This window comes from Lontra canadensis, unplaced genomic scaffold, assembly GCF_010015895.1.
Source record: "Lontra canadensis isolate GAN:19392208 unplaced genomic scaffold, GSC_riverotter_1.0 scaffold5, whole genome shotgun sequence".
NCBI classification, from domain to species: Eukaryota; Metazoa; Chordata; class Mammalia; order Carnivora; family Mustelidae; genus Lontra; species Lontra canadensis.
This window is the reverse complement of record NW_022630999.1, coordinates 2,283,615-2,304,148: the sequence shown is the minus strand read 5'-3', so window position 1 is coordinate 2,304,148 and position 20,534 is coordinate 2,283,615. Positions and strand designations below refer to the sequence as shown.

Here is a 20,534-nt window from a genome sequence, read left to right as displayed (position 1 = left end):
ATTTGCACTAACAACTGGAATTTCCTGGGAAAGAGGAGTCGGGTTTGACTCTACGACAAGATCAATGAATAATCTGAGAAATAAATAAACCATGGGAGCTCAGTGATATTCTTTATACTGAGCTCTGAAGTCATTTATATCTAGGACCAGGTCATTCAGCAACAACTCAACCCTGCCTCCAATTTTCCCCGCTGAACGCCTGATCCCTATCACGATGATCTTCTTTTGCTGCAATCTTTGATGTGGGCCTTTCTGGAAGCTCTATATGAGGCAGGATACAACAAATGAAATGGCCCATGTGCTTCCCACCAAAATGACCCTGAGCCAGCTGGAGAAAGCTCATAAAGGGGATGAGCCTTTTGTATTCCAAAATGGTAAGGAGGAAAGCAAAGGTTTTGGAGAAAGATTCTCTGGGTTTGTTTGACTCCTTGTTCATTTACAAGCTGCTGGATTTGGTGCAATTACAAAAGTCTCAGTTTCTTGTCTTTGAAAGAGAGAAAGTGATGTGTTCTACCTCCTAAGTGTTGGTTTGAGAATTTAAAGGGGATATTGCATGTAAATGCTTAGCATAATTCCTGGCATTTTTATTGTTATTATCAGTGTTTTCCAATTTAAGATAACATGTCATATTAATTACACAATCCCTAAGCTCAGTGACTGTAGTACAAGCATCCTTATTTAAAAAGTAACTCAATACTCAGAGGGCAAATATTTGATATTGTCTTTAAAGTCATACATAGGCCCCTCCCTTAGGTCCCGGTAAGGAATATCATTCCCACCAGAAGCATGTGTAATCAAACACAGTTGATTCCTACAGCAAAACATTTCAGTGGGAGAAATGAAGACTAAACATAGCATGACAGCATTTCTGGTTAAGTTTTGCCACCAAATGAATAAAGAGATACTTGAATTTTGGAATTGTAAATAAGGGCTATAGACCTATACATTCTATGCTTCGCAGTCTTCACTCTTCCTTTCCTAGAAAAGCAAAAATCTAGTCTGCATTATCAACCACATTTGAAAAGCCAAACAAATTTACTTCCATTTGAGAGAGAGAAAAGCAGCTGCTGATAGCTTGGCATTGACCTGGCCCCAACAGGCCTTGGTGTTTCCTAGGAGTTGGCCTGGTCCTCACAACTAGGCCTTGGCATTCTCCTGCTGAATATAATCAATTTCACAGCATACCAACCCCAGACAAGGCCACGCTGTGACCCTGATAGATCAAGACAAAAACAAAATTCCTTTGTAATCATATCTGTATTCAGACCAAAACAGTATTGTCCCAAATACAAAAATGACCAAAAATGCCCCTACTGTGGCCAGTTATGAATGTTTGCTGCTTTTTTACTAATCATGGCTTTGTCTTACTTTATTCTCTCCAATTCCTAGATAAGACCTATTAAGATACCCATAGAGTTGCCTATGCTTCTTGGCATGGTCCAATTCAGAGGAAAGTGCTGCTTCCTTGAACCCTCCTCAAAAAATACCTAACACAAACCCAGATATTTTTTTAAATATTTAATTTATTTATTTGACAGACAGAGATCACAAGTAGGCAGAGAGGCAGGCAGAGAGAGAGAGGAAGGGAAGCAGGCTCCCTGCTGAGCAGATAACCTGATGCGGGGCTCGATCCCAGGACCCTGAGATCATGACCTGAGCTGAAGGCAGAGGCTTTAACCCACTGAGCCTCCCAGGTGCCCCAAACCCAGATATTTTAAGTCCTTTCTAACACCCTCTTTACTGAATGACCCACAACTTCCCATGATATATGTTTTCTCTTGTTGGTCATGAGTCAATAAACCCAATTTTGTTCAATATATGTTGTCCTGTGGTCTCTGGCTGGAGGACACTGGCAATTTATTTTCCTCCAGTGTAAACAATAGGCTGATCAACCCTCTCCTTAGAAGACATTATCATAATTCCTAAGATGTACTATCTGAAACAAAATCTCTGTATCATTCTAATTTTCTTTGATGGTTAAAACATTGGGTGGCATTCATTTGTTGGGACTTCATATCTTAAAAAATTGACATTGATTTACACAACAGCCTTCAAGTATCAGATCTGGTGTCTCAGTTTCTAGGCAATGGAAGCCAAATTTTCATCAAGGAAAATGCTGTTGAGCTGGCCAGAAAATACCAAAATCTGTTGTATTATGAGAAACAGTGTATTTCCTAAGGACTCTGAGGGAGGAAAATGTGTGGTTTAATGACACCAGGTTAAACAAGGAATGAAGTAAAAGTGAGCAGACCCAGAATCTACTGGTAACTTGCCACTACCTAGCTATAAAACCCTAAACACATACCTAAACACATCTGATTTAATTACCTCATGTGCCAAAGAAAAATTATATGTCTAAGATTCTTTTCCCTATCTAAAGTTACGAGTCTAGGATATGGTAAGGTCACAGGCCAATAAAAGGTCACCACAACACATCATAAAATATTATTTACAAACAAATATTCAATAGGATACTTTAACAACTCTGTTGTGTTTCTCAAAATAAAATTTGATGCTTTTGAAAGGTCTGGACATAAGACCTAATCAACAAAGTATAATTAGTGCACAAGGGGGCCCAAATAAAGAATGTCCCTAAAATTTGGTACAAATAGAAATTGACTCTCTAAAAAACTACTAAGATTTAATATAAAAGGATAAAATTAGCCACCAATGGAAACCCATTCATAAAACAAAATTAAAAAGGAGTATAGATTATTTCCTAAAGCTCACAATTTACCCATTTAAATTTTTCCACATCAGATAGACAATAAATCTTGGGATATATTAATTAACCTTATTAAGAATAGAGATTTGCTATAAGAAAAGAAGAATGCACACATATTGTAACTTTAGAAATTTTTGTATTAGTAGCAGCACTGGAAAATATCATCGAGCAATATGGTTTACCCATGCACTCATGGAAGAGGAGGAAGAGAAGGGAATCTGACTCTAATCTAATTGGACCTATCACAGCTACATAGATAAAATATCTCTAGAGCACAGAAATAAAATATATGAAATATTAGTTGATTTGAAGGTTCTTTTGGTTACATCTAGTTTCTCAATATCAATGAGAAATCAGAGTTATAAATTTGATCTTCTTCTGAGCATATCAGCCCATCAAAATGATGCATCACATACAATCGCCAGTATAAGTTATTTTGCCTTTTTTCCCTCAGAATAAATGGGTACCCTGATTTCTAAAATCAAGATGTAATCTCAGCTAATATGAAACAGTTCCTAAAAAAATTGTTTAAACTTATAAAACAGAGTCTCTGAAATCGCAAAGATGAGGATCAAAGTACCCGGGGTGACCTTCTCAAGATGAACAAATCCCTAAGGTTCAGTCTAAAATAATACTTTACTTTTGCCTCACTGGTACACTCTCATGTAATGAATAATTAGTTACTAAATATCTATTATAGGACAGGCATGACAGTAGGCATTATCCTAAAGTAAGAGACAAAAGAAAAGTTGAACTAATATTCCTAATAAATAAAAATAAATACAAATTGAGCATCTAGATCAAGTATAGATGTTAGGCACTGTGGTAGGTGTATTCCATTTCCAGCCCCACTTGATATACTTCCAAATATAGACAATTTTTTTCCATTTTTCAATTGAAGTACAGTTGACACACAATGTTACATTAATTTCAGGTCCGCAACATAATGATCTGACAACTCTCTACCTTATCCTGTACTCAGCCCAAGTGTAGTTACCATCTGTCACCACACAACACTGTTAACTACCATTGACCATTTTCCCTATGCTGTACCCTTCATTCCTATGACTCATTCATTCCATAACTAGAACTAGAACCACTATTATGCTTACTTCTCGGGGCATAAAATTGGGACCTAAAGATAATTATTTATATCACAGATGCTACAAAATTGATAGTTAGAAAAACTTAATTGTCCCAAATCCAATTTTCTCTTTATTACACCTCTGCTACTATTGATAACAATGTTTAAGATTATTGAAACAATTAAAATATACATAATAAGGCATTTACAATTTTCAGTATAACCACACCTAGAATCCAAAATAATATGGACCGTCTTGTATATACTCATGTTTACAAAAGATTTGATCTGTACAATACATAGAATTCAAATATTTCTCCTCATTTATGGAGAATGTCCATTTATGACATGCCATTGCTAGTTTCTTCATACAGTGAATTCATAAGAGTTTTGAAAAAGAGAGGCAGTGTTTATTATTGAAAATAATTGAGAGTTCCTAAAGAATTTTGCAGCAAATCTTTTAGTAACATTACTCTATGTTACTTGTATTTTCATTATAGAAACAACTGCTTGAAAACTACTGCTTGGATTTCAGATGTAATTTTGTGTTGAGCAAATTTTTGTATTCCAAGACATCTAGTTGAATTAAACTCACTGGAGATCCTTAGCTTTGGTAACAAAGCTTTGAATCTTCATAGGCTGAGAGTAATCAAGTCCCTGGTGACTCCCAGAAACCTCATTAAGTAGAGTGAGACGATCCTCAATTGAAGATCATTGGAATTTATTTTCTTTACTGCTGATACTCCAGGTAGTCCAGGCAACAGGTAATTCAATACAGTATGCTTTATTCAAATTGACTTCTACCCTTCAGAATAATGCAGAAATCAATCAGCGTTAGTTGCCTTTTCAATGACTGAACCATTTATCCAGCCTTGTCAAGATTATGTAAATGCAGTCACTTGGCATCACATTCTCATTGTTTTCTCTGTCCTAGCAAGCAACATATAGACTGAACCACTTCTAAACACTAATAAATCCACCTTTGCCATTTAGCCATCTAGGAATTAGGTTATAACATGTATAGCTACAACATGCCTGGGTAGTTGAATCTGTGTATTTCTTTAAAACTCCAAACTGAACAGTAATCCTTAGAAAGGAGCTCAAATGAACACACTTGAGAGAATTGAGGTTTTAAAAAATATATTTCCTTACTGTAAATTGCAATATGCAATACAGTGCCTAAGAGCACAAGTCAAAGATCTACCCTCAGATTCTAGCTCTAGGATCCACTAGGCTTGTGACCCTGAACAGATAATCAAGCATCTCAGCTCCCTCACCCATCTTCACAGGGCAAGAAGAGTGCCTCTCAGGGCCTTCTTTTAGAATACCAAAACAAACAAACAAACAAACAAACAAACAAAAACCTATGTAAAGGGATTAGCATAGGGTCTGGCATAAGTGCTTAAGTGTCTAATAATATTTTTATTTATTATTTTTGTCATTTTTTTATCTACAAAATTCATTTAAGAAAATAATTCTTATGTAATACTCCCTAATACTATATTAGAAGATGCTTACTAATTTCAATTAAAAGATGGCAAACATCTTTTTCTCCTAATTGATCATGTGAAGTTTGGTCTTTTTTTGATATTCTATTCATAATGCTATGTTGAATTTTCCTCCCAAAATATGAGGGCAATACAAGCAACAAGCCAAGTAATGCCAATATATAAAGAAAAGTCAGCAATCATCTCCTTTCCCAGAGGTAACTGCTATCAATACACTAGTTTATATCCTTCCATCCTTTTCTCTATGCTTACAAAAACAGACAATATGAAGACTCATGTATATATCAATAGTCTAGTATATGACTCTCTATATATTTCTTTGTGCTATTATAAACAGATAGATGTGTGTCTGTATATGTGTGTGTCTGTGTGTCTGTGTATCTGTGTATCTCTATTTCCTAATTGGTACAAAAATGGAATTATGCTCATCACAATAAGCTAAAACTTTTATTTTTTACTTGACAGAAATACATGAATATTTTGCAGGTCAAAAGTTATAGCCTTAACTCATCCTTTCTAATAATTGCGTAATAGTCCATAGCATGAATACAGCATCATTTATCCAAGTATGCTTCTATTGAAGGATATTCTGATTGTTTTGCATTTTTTAATTTTGTCCCTACAATTCATGTAGCAGTAAACATCCTTGCTCAAATGTCCTGACATTCTGGTGTTTTGATTGTAGTATGATAGCTTCTAAAAAGGGAGATTTAGCGTTTATTATGTCCCAAGCATCATTCTAAATGCTTTACATTTATTATCTCATTTAAGCTTGACACAACTTGATGAGCTATTATTATGACTCGTATTTTGAGTATCATGAAATTGAGGTAAATAAATTGCCCAAGGTCACCAGCAAGCGAGTGGTGGATAAGTGATTTCAACCCAGGCAGTCTGGTTTGCAAATCCTCACTCTTAACACAACCCTTATAGAGAAAATTGTTATATTACTTTCTCCAGAGGCTGTTGCTACATATAGTTCTTTCATGATAGTTTCTCTAAACCATTCTGAGCTTTTCCCTGTACACCATAAAATGTCTTATCCAACGACCAGAATCAACAACTAGCAGTGTGCTTCCTCAGGTGCACAAATTCTATCTTATTCGTTTCCAAACACATCTGAGAGTGTTTCCTATAATCTGAAAGCCTTTTACAATACAGACTCTGGTTACATCAGGGACTGTCTCTTTAGACTCTGGTTAGCATTTAGGGTCAAGAAATAAATACATATTCCTAATGAATGGGATGCAGAATATTGCAGCCATATCTGCTAACAACTTCAGAGAAGCAGACATTAGGATTTTTTCATTCATAGTTTATGTTGTTAAAATTCTTACTTAAAATGTCTCCAGTCCTGTAATTTCCACAGAAAGAAGTAATGCTTCCTCTTCCTCTCAAAACCAAAATCCCAAAAATGGATTACAATCATAATTACAACTAATACAATTACAGTGGCATACTACTGTTGTTATGTTTCCTATTAATTTTATTTACTTTTCTCAAAAGTGTTTCAATATGCAATAGAGTCTTGGGGACTTGAACAAAAGGTGTGGTTTTTACTAATCAAGTAAATGAACCATATTAAACTCAGCAATCTGGAACTGCTTTTCTTTGGAGGAGTGTAACTTAAGGGAATTATATTGCACTTTGGCTCCTATGGTAAAAAGGGAATTTTAAAAAGTGCTAAACATTGTGCTATGATCAGCATCATATTTTAGGTAAGAAACAGTGACAAAATGGGATGATTCTAGAATCCTGTGAAAAAATATATTGCAGTTCCCAGGGAGTGTGTGGGGTATGGTTTGGCAAAGAAAAAGCTAGGGTTTACACCTCGGGAAACGCAACTGGAGGTCCTCCAACATTAAGGAGCCTAACGCTGATAAGAAATAGTTTGCCGCTTCAGAAACACTACTGGTCTAGCAAATTCCACGGTTGACCGAAGGTCCAGTTGGCACTATTGCCCCTCTGGTAGCAACTTGGCATTATGCAAGGGTGTTTCTGCGAAAACAGACTGAAATGATTTGGGCTGAAAACCTTTTGCCTTGAGCAAAAACCATACCAGCTGGAAAACGAAGTGCTTAAGAAACAACAGAAAAGAGCTGAGCTGGAGGAGAGGGCTCTGCTGGAATTACTCCGCTGCCATAGAAATTGCCAGCATGTACAATTGTCTCTGTGTTTGTGGGAGTTGGAAACTTTGGACGCCAACTTCATGGCTGGAATAAAATCACATTAGTGAATAAGGCTTGGGCCAAGAGTGAAGAGTGGTCGGAAATAGCTAATGTTTGTAAATTCTGAGCTAAGACTGTTACAATTGGGACATGTTAACGTATTCTGCATTAACTCCTTTCACACACACACACCCTGCTCCCGCGAGGTCGGTAGGAACGGAGAGTGTGATCGGATCTATTTTCTAGTTGGAGGAAACACGCTCAGAGAAGGTGTTGTCACTTGTCCAGGGGCACACACATCTAGTAGTGCCCTAGCTGGCTTTAAGGCCTCCTATTTCGTTGGCTTGCCAGCCTACCCTGCTTCTAAGGATGTGAAGGGAATAATGTCAGAGCTAGATTATGGAATCCGGCAAATTCTTCTCTCCTAAACCCTCTGATTGCTTAGAACTGCACAGCAGATGAGACAGACTGCGGAGTTGGGCCCACCGTGATGATGGGTAACTCGGGAGCGGCAGGATGGGGATGGGAGAAGCTGAGGTGACTGGGGCCACCGGACGGGCCTGGGGCGCTGCCTGGCCCCGCAGGCGCCTGGACTGCACAGGGGCTCACGCCTTCTGCCACCTTCCATCCGCACACCGCGCTCCGGAGCTCTGCGCCCCGCTCGTCCCTAGCCCGCTCTCCCCGGGCTGTGTCACTCACTCACGGTCTGGGACACCTTCACCTCCTGGTTGAGCCACTGGCACAGAATCTCCGACATGGTTCGGCCTGCGCCTTCTACCGTAAGCCGGTGTAGGAACGCGCGGGAAAGCCAGCCAAGGGCCCCGCGTCCTCCTGTTGCCAAAGGCAACCCGTTGCTAAGGAAGCGTATCCAGGCCTGAGCCTGGGGCAAGAGCGACGCCAGTGTCCCGTCGCGGAGGACGGAGAACCGTGGCCTGCCCCCTGCCGGCGGGTGAGCCGGGACGGAACGCAGGCGCCGGGACTCCGCGGTGGTGGTGGAGGCGAGCACCTGGAAGAGGGCCTAGAAAAGCAGGAGTCTTGCTTGAAGGGCAATTCTTTTTCTTCCCCTTTGTCTTTTAAGGAAATCTACAGAAAATCGTCTCTAATGACAGCTGTTTTGTCACTGATTTACAAATTGCCAGTTCCAAATGCTGTATTGTGTGTCTACCCTGGCGAGAACAGATAGTCCCGGACCCGGTATAGGGCCTGACACCTAGAAAACATATGATCATTTTTGTTGTTAGTGGTGGCGGCACTAACAGTTAGGGGGATCCCTATCTCTGCGGTGTTTTGAGAGGTGAATATGTAATGAACTTATTTGCTGGTCATTTTTTCCTTCCAGGTAATAATTTTACAGTGTATTTGGCAAACATTCTCACCTTGAGCAAACCCGAGTCAGGCTCCTTCGGGAATCTTCTGGAGGCTCATAATTTGAGCTGTGTCCTTAGCCCCCTAGTCCAGTTTTAGCAAGAATCCTGCTCTTCTGGGTCTGTTTAAGGAAAACCCCAGCCCTTTCCATATCGATCAAATTGTACATCCCTCACCCTTGATATCTGCTCCCCCGGCCTGCCTTCAGCAAGGATTCTTCAAGTTAGTTTAGCCAAAATCCTCTTGACCTTGATGTTTCGTCTTAGAAATTTTCTATCCACTGGCCCCACCCCTGCTCCTTGGCTATAAATCCACACTTTTCCTTGTTGTGTTCAGAATGGAGCCCCAACTCACTCCCCTGGTGTACAACCCTCTTGCAATGGTCCCTTGAATAAAGTCTTCCTTACTGTCTTTAACAAGTGTCAGAAAAATTTTCCATTACTAATTTCTTAAAGGTTAGGTGGAGTTATAGGAAAAATTATATGCATTTGTATTATGTATACTTGTGTATGATAAATAATATGGAACAGTGTGTTTATGTATGTCACAAATACAAAGAATTTCCCCTCAAAGACCTGGATACATCAAATTATGATTCTTTTAAACTATATTTACAATAACAGTGACATCCTACTAGAATAAATGTCTCTTAAGATTAATCTGAAATTGCTCAATATGTCCTGATTGGCTAAAAGTTGGGTACCATTTCACTTCACTTAACTTTAAATTCTCCCATCCCATGAGTTTCCTCACACCCAACACAGCAGACATGGCTGCAATGGAACAATGGAAATTCTGAGGGAGATTTATTACTAACAAAACTGGGGCCTGATACACTTGATATGTCTCACCTTAGAGTTGTCCAAATTTGGAAGATCAAATGATTCTAAAAGCCTCTACAGCAAGAGGAATATATCTAATAAAACTTTATCCATTGGAAACATGTCATCCCTGAAAAGATTTCTAATGGTGCATATGTGCCTAGAAATCACTGCTGAGGCACTTGTGTTTTATGTCATCTTGGTAGTAAATTTATTTATTTAAGAGAGAGCGCATATAAGGGGGAGGGTATCAGTAGGGGCAGAGAGAGAGAGAGAGAGAGAGAATCTTAAGCAGACCCCATGCCCAGCGTGGAGCTCAACACAGGGCTCGATCTCACGACCCTGAGATCATGACCTGAGCTAAAATCAAAAGTCAGACACTTAACCAATGGGCGACCGGGGTGTCCCATTTAAACTGATGACTAATACTACATTTAGTAAGAGGTTTCAAGGTTTAATTTCAGTCCGTGGGACCCAAAAGATAGAAACCAATGTCTTCTGGATTGCTGAGAAAATTTCTTTTGAGGGTTTATCAAACTCCACAGCGGCACCAGAAGAGAATGCCTGAGCCGGTACGCCATCTACAGACAGGGGCTTATCTCCATATCAGAGCAAAATATCTCTGTGCCTGTCCATAGGAACTGTTCAGTTGTTTGTTCCCTTCAAAGGGTTATTTATAGTGTTTGTCTTTGGAACCCAGAACCAAACAACTCAAACTGCCCCTTTGATATTTGTGAAAACAAGTTTAGGCACAGGAGTTAGATACATAAAGACACTTACAAAGCAAAAGGTGAAATTCTTCATTTCACAAAAAGAGCATATTTTCCTCAGTGCCTAAAACATCCAACTTGAAAACATTCTGACGTTAAAATATTAGTGAAAAATTGTACTCTCATTTAAATGTTTGTCTTTTACTATTCTTTTTTTTTTCTTGAAATTGATACTATGGTTATTAGTCCAAGTTTAACATTTAATCTTTTCCATTCCATTGGAATTCAAGCTCAGGGCAAAATTTCTATCACCTCTCGTGTTGGCATTTTGTGTTAATATGGTAAATAATATGTTTGTCCCCACATGCAATTGGTTGGGGGAGGGAATGATTAAAGACATGAACAGTTTCCCATCTGTTCCTGAGATGGCTTCCCCACTGTTTTTTAATTAAAGTTTTTAGAATATTTGTCTCCTGCATCCAATTGTAAGCATCACAGCAATCTTAAAATTAAATAAAAATTATTTTTAAAGCATTACCTGTCATTTAATTATAAATCTTTATTTCTCCTCTGTATAGTCAAGGGCAGATTATAAAAAGTTGTTTTGAGCCCACTGGTTGGTTTGAAAAGTGATGCCGTGTAGTGTGTACTGTGTACTGTGTATTTATTCTCTCAGAAAACAATTGTAACATTTTACATAATTGGAATATACCAATAAAATACAAGCTTTAGAATCAGACACACCAGGGTCCAGGTATCTGGTTTTGTTCTGACTAGCTTTTCAGCTTTGGAAAAAAGCTAAACTTCTCTGAGCCTCAGTTTCCTTATTTGTAGGATAAAGACATCAACATTTGGTTGACAGGGTTGGGAAGACGAAGCAAGCAACTGCATATATTAATGCCTGGCTCTTGGTAGATGCTACACAAATGTTTCTTTCCTCTGCTCGTGAGGTAGAATGAATTTTTCCATTGCATTACTGGTTAGCTTAGTTTTGAGTAGCTTAGATTTGCTTATAAGACTTCAAATAGTTTTTGAGACAATTATTTCATATAGCTTCTTTGATTTTATTTATGACTAATTCAATATTTATACATACATAAATACATATACATTGACAGATTTTTAAAAAGTCTTATTTGGTCCTCCATGAACATCTTGCATCCATTTCTTCATTTCCCCTCTCATCACTCTTAGATCATTCTTTAATTCCCTCTCAACACGTTTTGCAATGGCTTTACTCTCTTTACATTCATTAATTCAACAAATCTTTTTCCCAGTGGCAACAACCACTCAAGCTACATTCCCTGTCTCCTCCCCTCTAGTTACCTTGTGCAAACAGTCCAGTCCATTTTCCTGAATCCCTGCTCTATTCCTCAGCTCACACACATTCGTGAATTTCACCAGAGTCTTGTGTACCAACTGTGGGTCTTGATCTCTTAACAGGATTTATATGTAATTCCATTGGTGGGCCATGCCAGAATTCCTTATAAATGAAATATGAAGTTTAAAATGGGATAGAAAATATCAGAGCGGAGAGTGGCTGGCTCAGTCTATTAAGTGTCCCACTTTTGATTTTGGCTCAGGTCATGATCTCGGGGTCCTGGAATGGAGCCTCTCCTCAGGCTCCATGCTCAGTGGGGAGCTGGCCTGGGGGTTCTCTCCCCTTGCTCATTCTCTCTCTCTCTTTCTCTCAAATAAATACATGAATCTTAATATATATATGATATGATATGTGATATATATCTATATGATCATGTGATATATATATCTTAATATATATAATCTTAATATATATGATATATGTAATATATATAATCATATGGTATATACGAATATATATTATATATCTTAATATATAATCTAAATATATATATGATCATATGATATAGGATATATATAGGAGAGAGATATATATATATATATATATATATATATATGATATATATATATATCTCAGAGAGCATTGATAGGAAAGGTAAGTATGTGGGGTTCTTTTAGGAAACATTTTTGGAGCCACTATCCAGGAGGGTGAAGAGCCAATGCAGCTTTAACTGTGAGCCACAAATTAGTTTTGCACAACTTGCCCCCATTTCTTTATCAGGTCCCAACTTTATTACCACTACATCCTTTCTTTGCAAAAAAAAAAAAAAAACAAAAAAAAAAACTTTTTTTTTTTAAAGATTTTATTTATTTATTTGACAGACAGAGATCACAGTAGGCAGAGAGGCAGAGAGAGAGGAAGGAAGCAGGCTCCCTGCTGAGCAGAGAGCCCGATGCAGGGCTTGATCCCAGGACCGTGGAATCATGACCTGAGCTGAAAGTAGAGGCCTTAACCCACTGAGCCACCCAGGCGCCCTGCAAAAAAAAAAAAACAAAAAAAAAAAAAAAAAACTTTTTATTAAAAAAAAATTGTCTACTTCCTGTCTCAGCCAATCCTACCTGTCCTTCAGGGTCCAGCACATCAGTCACCAACTTCCGCAAACCTCCTATTCCCGCCATCTTTCCACCTTCTTCTCCCTTCTGAAAGCTCAAAATCTCTAGTTTCCTTTTAACTCTTGTTCCAGATGCCTGACCCTTAGCAACCACCTGCAGCTTTGCTAGCAACCCAATTTGGGAAACGTCCAACATCTTCCTCAACATGTTTCCAAATGAGTGTTGATTTAGGCTCTTCCATCTCTCTCTTTTTTAAAATTTCTTTTCAGTGTACCAGAATTCATTGTTTATGCACCACACCCAGTGCTCCATGCAATAGGTGCCCTCCATAATACCCACCACCAGGCTCACCCGACTTCCCACCCCCTCCGCTCCTTCAAAACCCTCAGACTGTTTTCCAGAGTCCATAGTTTCTCATGGTTCATCTTCCCCTCCATTTTCCCTCAACTGCCTACTCCTCTCCATTTCCCCATATCCTCCGTGTTATTTCTTATGCTCCACAAATAAGTGAAACCATATGATAATTGATTCTCTCTGCTTGACTTATTTCACTCAGCATAATCTCTTCCAGTCCCATTCATGTTGACACAAAAGTTGGGTATTCATTTTTTTCTGATGGAGGCCTAAGACTCCATAGTGTATAAGGACCACATCTTCCTTATCCATTTGTCCATTGAAGGGCATCTTGGTTTTTTCCACAGTTTGGCAACCGTGGCCATTGCTGCTATGAACATTGGGATACAGATGGCCCTTCTTTTCACTACATCTGTATCTTTGGGGTAAACACCCAGTAGTGCAATTGCAGGGTCATAGGAAATCTCCATTTTTAATTTCTTAAGGAATCTCCACACTGTTCTCCAAAGTGGCTGCACCAACTTGCATTCCCACCAGCAGTGTAAGAGGGTTCCCCTTTCTCCACATCCTCTCCAACACCTGCTGTTTCCTGTCTTGTTGATTTTGGCCTTTCTAACTGGTGTAAGGTGATAACTCAACGTGGTTTTGATTTGAATCTCCCTGATGGCTAGTGATGATGAACATTTTTTCACGTATGTCTTCATTGGAGAAGTGTCTGTTCATGTTTTCTGCCCATTTTTTGACATAATTATCTATTTTGTGTGTGTTGAGTTTGAGAATTTCTTTATGGATCCTGGATATCAGCCTTTTGTCTGTACTGTCATTTGCAAATATCTTCTCCCATTCCATGGATTGCCTCTTTGTTTTGTTGACTGTTTCCTTTGCTGTGCAGAAGCTTTTGATCTCTTGTTATTTATGGCAAATAACAATACCACCATAAAAGTTTGGTTCTACCGCAAAATATTTGTATTCTTTTCTGTGGAAGCAGACCTGACTTCTTCTTCTGTGGTTTCTTATATTCCAGGCCCACATGATTAGTCTTATGTATGGATTGCATCTTTCTCAGACAAACACTTAAATTTCTAATCTTAGAGAGCAATCAGATTTGAAACAAAATCAAGTTAAAAACAAAACAAAATAAAACAAAGAACTTGGTACCATATGAGAAAAAGTAAGTCATATATTCTCTGAGACAGATAAGCCAAATTTCCTTTATCTGAATTCTTTGCTTTAAATTCTTTTTTTTTAAGATCTTTAAAAAATCAGTTCTTTATTTCCCCTGGCTTTATGTTCTGCTTTAATTTATATTTTCCCATCCTGAAGTTTTCAGAGAAGCCAAGTCCTACTTTACTATTTTAAGTTTATTTTTCATATGCCCAATAATAGAACCTAAAACTGGCAGAATTAAGAAACATTAAAATTATGTAAAATTAAAATTCAAAGTACCTAAAATTTTAATTAGAGATTTTAATACATCATTCTCAGTATCTTTATTTCAGTTGATAAAGTAGATAAGATATTCACGAAGGGTATAGAAAACTTAAAAATACTGTATCAACCAAATTAGCATAACTGGTATTTAAAAAACAAAACCTGAAGTATAAGTGCACTGTCCACTTTAAAGGGAAGCAGGCATTGAAAGCTGATTATTTGACTATGCAGTGGTACCACTGGAGCTAGAGATACTGTGGAAAATTAAATTAGCTCTTTGGATCCTTCAACAATCCTATGAAGAAAGTAACTTTTTATTTTTCTTCTTACTGCAAATCTGTATTGTCATCATGATGCATTAGGTTCTATCCAGCTAAGCTTTCATTGATTTTTGAACTTACTTGTTCCCATTGTAAATATTTTATTGGTACATTTTCAAACATATTACCTGAAAATTAGTATTTTATAACCATTTTCCAGGATAACTAAAAAAGTTTATATAATTATGTCATATTTTTATATCAAGGAAAATCACTGATTTTATAGAGAACGTGGGAGAGACAAAAAATTTGTTATTTTTGTAAAATTTCAACCATTTAAGTACTCTATGAAATAAGATATAATTATACTGTGGTTCCATTCCCTCTTGTTTCCTTGATTGTTTGCTTATTTTTGTAGAGAAGGTAGAGAGGGAGTCTCTCTGGCCAGAGCAATAACATAAAATTGTCTATGGAATGGCTTATAAACCCAGGATGATAATTCCCCATTGTTTAGCAACAATTGAAGGGAGTGTGTGCACTTCATGCTGGGTACTGATTTCCAGACTTTCGCATTCTACCAGGTGGTAATTTTCCAAAAGCAAATTTGATAGCCGGTGTGAGGTTGGCAATTTTCTTTTTTGTTTTGTTTTGTTTTTTTCTTTTTTTTTCAAGGAAGAGCATAAACACAAATACTGCATCTTCTCCAGACATCATTTCACATAAGAAAGAACATTTTATGCTGAAAGAAATAGGAAGCATAAAATTTGAGAATGAAGAACAGTATTTTAAACTGAAGAATAGGGTTTATGAAAAGCCCACAGTATCTAAATAGACCTGTGAATGTCCCTTATAGGTTGGACTATTTTGCCAAGCTCTGTCCCAGACCCTGACACCTAGGCAGGCCCACTTGAGTATGAATCCTGTTTCCATGGTATTTGCAACCCTTCCACACTGGAATGTCAGAAAGCTGGAAGGGGTGTGTGTGTGTGTGTGTGTGTGTGTGTGTGTGTGTGTGTGTAGAGGCTAAAGTATCTATGAATGTCTTTTTTTCAGCCTAAGTCATTTTTTTAGGGTATTATCTATCTTTTTATGACCTCTGAAAGAATAAAGAGTCATATTTGACAGAAAATATTTTTAAGGCCTCCATGGAGATTACAAACTTTAGTAGAATTTGAAGGTCTTCTTCTACAGAATCTTTGGAATCCACATGCACAGGTTTCACCCTAGCATTCCACAGTATAGGGAGAATTACTCTTACTAAGTCAAATCCCCTAGAAGAAAAAAAAAATTCCTTCAGATTAAGTGACCCTTGCGAGATGGTTGAATTCTCAAGGTTGTAACTGGATCCTGGATGCTTTAAATCATGTTAGTTTTAACTATTATCAGGAAGTCAAATCTAAAGGAAGGCTCATATTTGCTCTAATACCAATTCCCATACCACATTTTAATATATTTGATCTAAGCACATGATTAAATTATCAGATTCTTTAAATTTTGAGAAGAGTGGGGCACCTGGTTGGCTCAGTCAGTTAAGTCTGCCTTTTGCTCAGGTCATGATCCACGGGTCCTGGGATCTAGCCCTGCTATCTGCCTTCCTGTGCAGTGGGGAGTCTGCTTCTCCCTCTGCCTCTGCCCCCCCTTACTTGGGGGTGCTCACTCTTTCTCTCTCTCAAACAAATAAATCTTAAAAAAAAAAAAAGTTTGAGAAGACTGGATCAAACCGTACCAAAAAGAGATCCAGACACTTCAATGAGCACAAAGTCAACTTCAGTTTCTTTTATTCTTTTTCTTTCTTTTTGTTTTGAAATTTAAACATTTTGTAATTTAAATTCAATTAAATAACATATAATGTATTATTGGTTTCAGAGGGCCAGGCCGATGATTCACCAGTCTTATATAATACCCAGTGCTCATTCCATCACATACCCTCCTTAATGTCCATCACCCAGTTACCCCATGCCCCACCCACCTCCCCTCTAGGAACTCTGTTTCTTTCCTATGACTAAGAGTTTCTCATGGTTTATCTTTACTTAGTTTTACCTACTGTATATCACCTCACTTATAATAGGCCTTCAAAATTTTACTTATTCTAAAACACTCAAATGCGACAAAGGTAAACTGTGATGAAATATATAATAGAAAAAAAAGTAATATATAATAGAAGTGCACATATACTTTTTAAGAAATCTGGTTTCTTCTGCCTAATTTGTTCTTGGAAAGTGGAGCTCAGTGTTCAAGTACTACTAATTTCATATCTACCAGGTAGATCTCTTTCTATATGAAATTCCTGCCAAGCTCACCAAAAGTCCCTATTGAAATTACTTAGGGCATTTCCAAAGACAAGGAAGGTTTAACAGCTACCTGGAAATTAATGATTATCATGTATACTAAAGGAGTGATGATGTGATGACCAATAATTATAATAAGCTCTACTGCTTTGCAAGTACCTTTATTTTATCAGTCAAAATGGAATTTTTATTTTGACAAAAGTTTCATGAGGACAAGTCTATTGGATATGAATTTAAATAATTTGTCAGTCAAATAATGGAAATATTCTGTATCAGAAAACTATGTACAAAGAAAGGTCTATATTTATATACTTATGCTATATTTATAAATCAATTTATATACTACATTCTCTGGTATACATGTATGCATATACAAAACTACATAGGTATATACATATATATGCATTTACGTGTGTGTATAAAAATTGCACAAAAAATGGAAAGAAAGGAGATTACTGGGCTTCTATTACAGTTTGAAAATGTCTGATCATTTGGAAGCACTGTTGTTTATAATCAGAATAAGTCACAATTACATAAGGAACTCCTTAAAATATGAACCCAGTGTATATCATTTAACTCCGAAAGCTGTTTTTAGAAGTCTTCTTTTGGAAATTGTGAGGTCTTTATTAACAAGAAGATTTTTGGAAGGCAGGAGTCCTCTATTAACAGAAAGACCATTGGAAACTTAATGGATCACATCTTGCATCTTATTCTAAACCATAACCATCAATTATATCTTGAAAGAGATCAGCAGAAATGGAATGCAGGAACTTGTAGATGAGCTGAACAGAGCAAAATGAATAACTATTCTGGAAATGGAAGGCAGACTAATGAAGGGAAGGTGGGAGAAGATGGATAAATTTTTATTTCTTCCAAAATTTACATAAAGTTAAGCATGACCTTTAGGATGACATCTGAGGATAAGAGGTGTTGCATAAGGGAAAACTCAAAGAAATTCTGAACAAGATAATATTAGGGCTTGCAGAATTGATACATATTTTGAACTACCATGAATGACTCCATTGGGTATGGAGTGGAAAGGAAGCCAAAGAACTTTTTGAAAGGGAATGGACAAAAAATCTTAATAATGAGTGATATTATATACCTCTTTCTCCATGATAGCCACATATACAGAGTGAAAAATATGGCTAGAGAGGTAACAACCAAGAACCAGGTGGAGAAAAAAATTGTTCATTTTTTAAAACATCACCTAATTACAATGTGGTGTTGACTTGGTGTTTTTCTTAGGTGCCTTACTTATATTATAGAAAGAGTGAGTGGGGGAAAAGACCATAGATGGAAATTTAATATGGGATATTTCCTTTGGTTAAAACATGGGTCAATAATCATCATCAATAGAAAATGCCAAGTGACTGAATTTCCCTTTACTTTATTGTCTCCCAAATTATGATTTGATTGACTAGTAAGTACCTAGATTTATGGCTGAGAGTCATTTGATAATGAGTGTACAGAAGATAGAAACACTATGAAAAAAGAGAAAAATGAACAACTTTTTTGAGATCAAGGGGAATAGGAGATCAGAAATAACATGCTCCCAAATATGTTGAAGGTTTTGGTACAATCTGGATGAAGGGTTAAGGCATTTGAAAGCTAGTGGACACAGACTCCTAGGAAAGCAGATCCTGAAGAGATACAGGTTAAATGTGATCATGTAGATGGTTGGATTAATGAGTATTAAAAAAAAGTTCAGTAACTGCACAAAAATAGACTTGGTCTCTAATCCCAGAGTTCATATTTGCTCACCTGGCCATTGTTACAAAAGATGTTACCATCCTTATTACTGCTGACCTCATCTTGCTATACCTCAGTTCCTGTTTCTGTATGTGGACTGTGTTGGTCTGGATGACTTCAAAGCTCTTTTTCAACTGTATCCCTTTGTGAATTCATTAGGTTTTACTGACTTCAAGATTCTACTTAAGAATGTTTTGGTCTCATGAAGATTGTTATAAGGAAGTTATTGGAGATAAACAGAGAACTAACTGGTCATCATACCAACAGCAATACAAATCTCAAGAAAAGGCAGAGAAAATAGAAATAGTAACATCTCCTCACTCAGCACAGGTGGGGAGAGTCAGGGCAGACAGTGTTGTGCTTGATAATAGAAAGATCTAGAAAGTAATGGAGAATTTGTGTATCAGCACCTCATAGATACTTGAGAGCTCTTAGCAGTGGGACTTGAGTCTCTACCACAATCTTGTCAGTTGTGCTATTGCCCAACATTAAAATTAACTGTATTGAAATGTAATGTTTTTGAGGGAAACCATGTGGGGAAGGAAAATTCTCCTCTATATTCTTGGGTTCTCAGTGGTTCTGAGAAATAAATGGACAGTGGGCAGATTAACAAGAGAAAAATCATACAAATATATTTGATGTTATACGTTTAATATGGCACAGAGGAATTTACAGAGGGAAGAGAAATCCTACAAAGAAACTGCTAGGCTTGGAGGCTTTAAAAAATTATTTATTTATTTATTTATTTATTTATTTATTTGAGAGGGCTCAAAATCATAAGCAGGGATTGGGGGGTGTTGCAGAAGAGAGAGAGGGAGAGAAAGAATCCTCAGTGAGACTCCCCACTGAACACAGAGCCCCATGTGGGGTTTCTATTCCTGGACCCTAGGATCATGACCTGAGCCAAAATCAAAAGTGGGCCACTTAACTGAATGAGCCACCCAGGTGCCCCAGCTTGGAGGCTTTTAAATCATTTTGACAGAGGAGGATAAATATGAAGGGAAGTGACAAAGTAAAAGAAAGGGACTTGGAGTTTCCAGGTGTGACAAATTGAAGAAGACAAATATGCAGGAAACTAATGGTAAATAGAGGCTAGTTAGTAAGGTTATGCACATTCAGTCCATATTAAATATATCATTAGGGAATTGTAGTTTAAAACAATGAGGTACGATTACACATCCAAAATCCAAAATATGGACGACACTAAGCACTAGCAAAGAGACAGTAAAAAGATCAGTGGTTGCCAGGCATTATAGGGGAGGGAAGGATGAATAGGTGAAGCACAGAGGATTGAGGGGTAGTGAAATACTCTGGTGACACTATAATGGAGGATATAGATCATTACACATTTACCAAAACCATAGAATATACAACACCAAAAGTAAACTCTGATGTAAAATACAGACTTTAGGTGAGAAACAAACAAATAAAAACACAAACAAAACCAATGAGCCCTTTCCCCATAAAACCTGTTCTTGAAAATTAATCCTAGGTGAGTATGCACACACACACACACACACACACTTGCGTACTGCTATATAATCAAGGCATCAGAGACAAAATCACAGGAGAAATTATAAAATATTTGGAACTGAGCAACAATTAGAGTACTACATATAAAAATTTGTGGGATAT

At 37.3% G+C, this 20,534-nt stretch overlaps 1 protein-coding gene across 1 annotated transcript in view; it reads right to left on the bottom strand.

Annotated features, from left to right (window-relative positions):
* The window catches only part of SPEF2 (sperm flagellar 2), a 169,129-nt gene extending 160,823 nt beyond the window's left edge, over positions 1–8,306 (bottom strand). The window contains exon 1 of the mRNA XM_032851311.1: positions 8,185–8,306. Within this exon, the coding sequence (XP_032707202.1) occupies positions 8,185–8,242 (58 nt within the window). The 5' untranslated portion in view covers positions 8,243–8,306. The remainder of the gene's footprint in view (positions 1–8,184) is intronic.
* Positions 8,307–20,534: the final 12,228 nt, after the last annotated feature.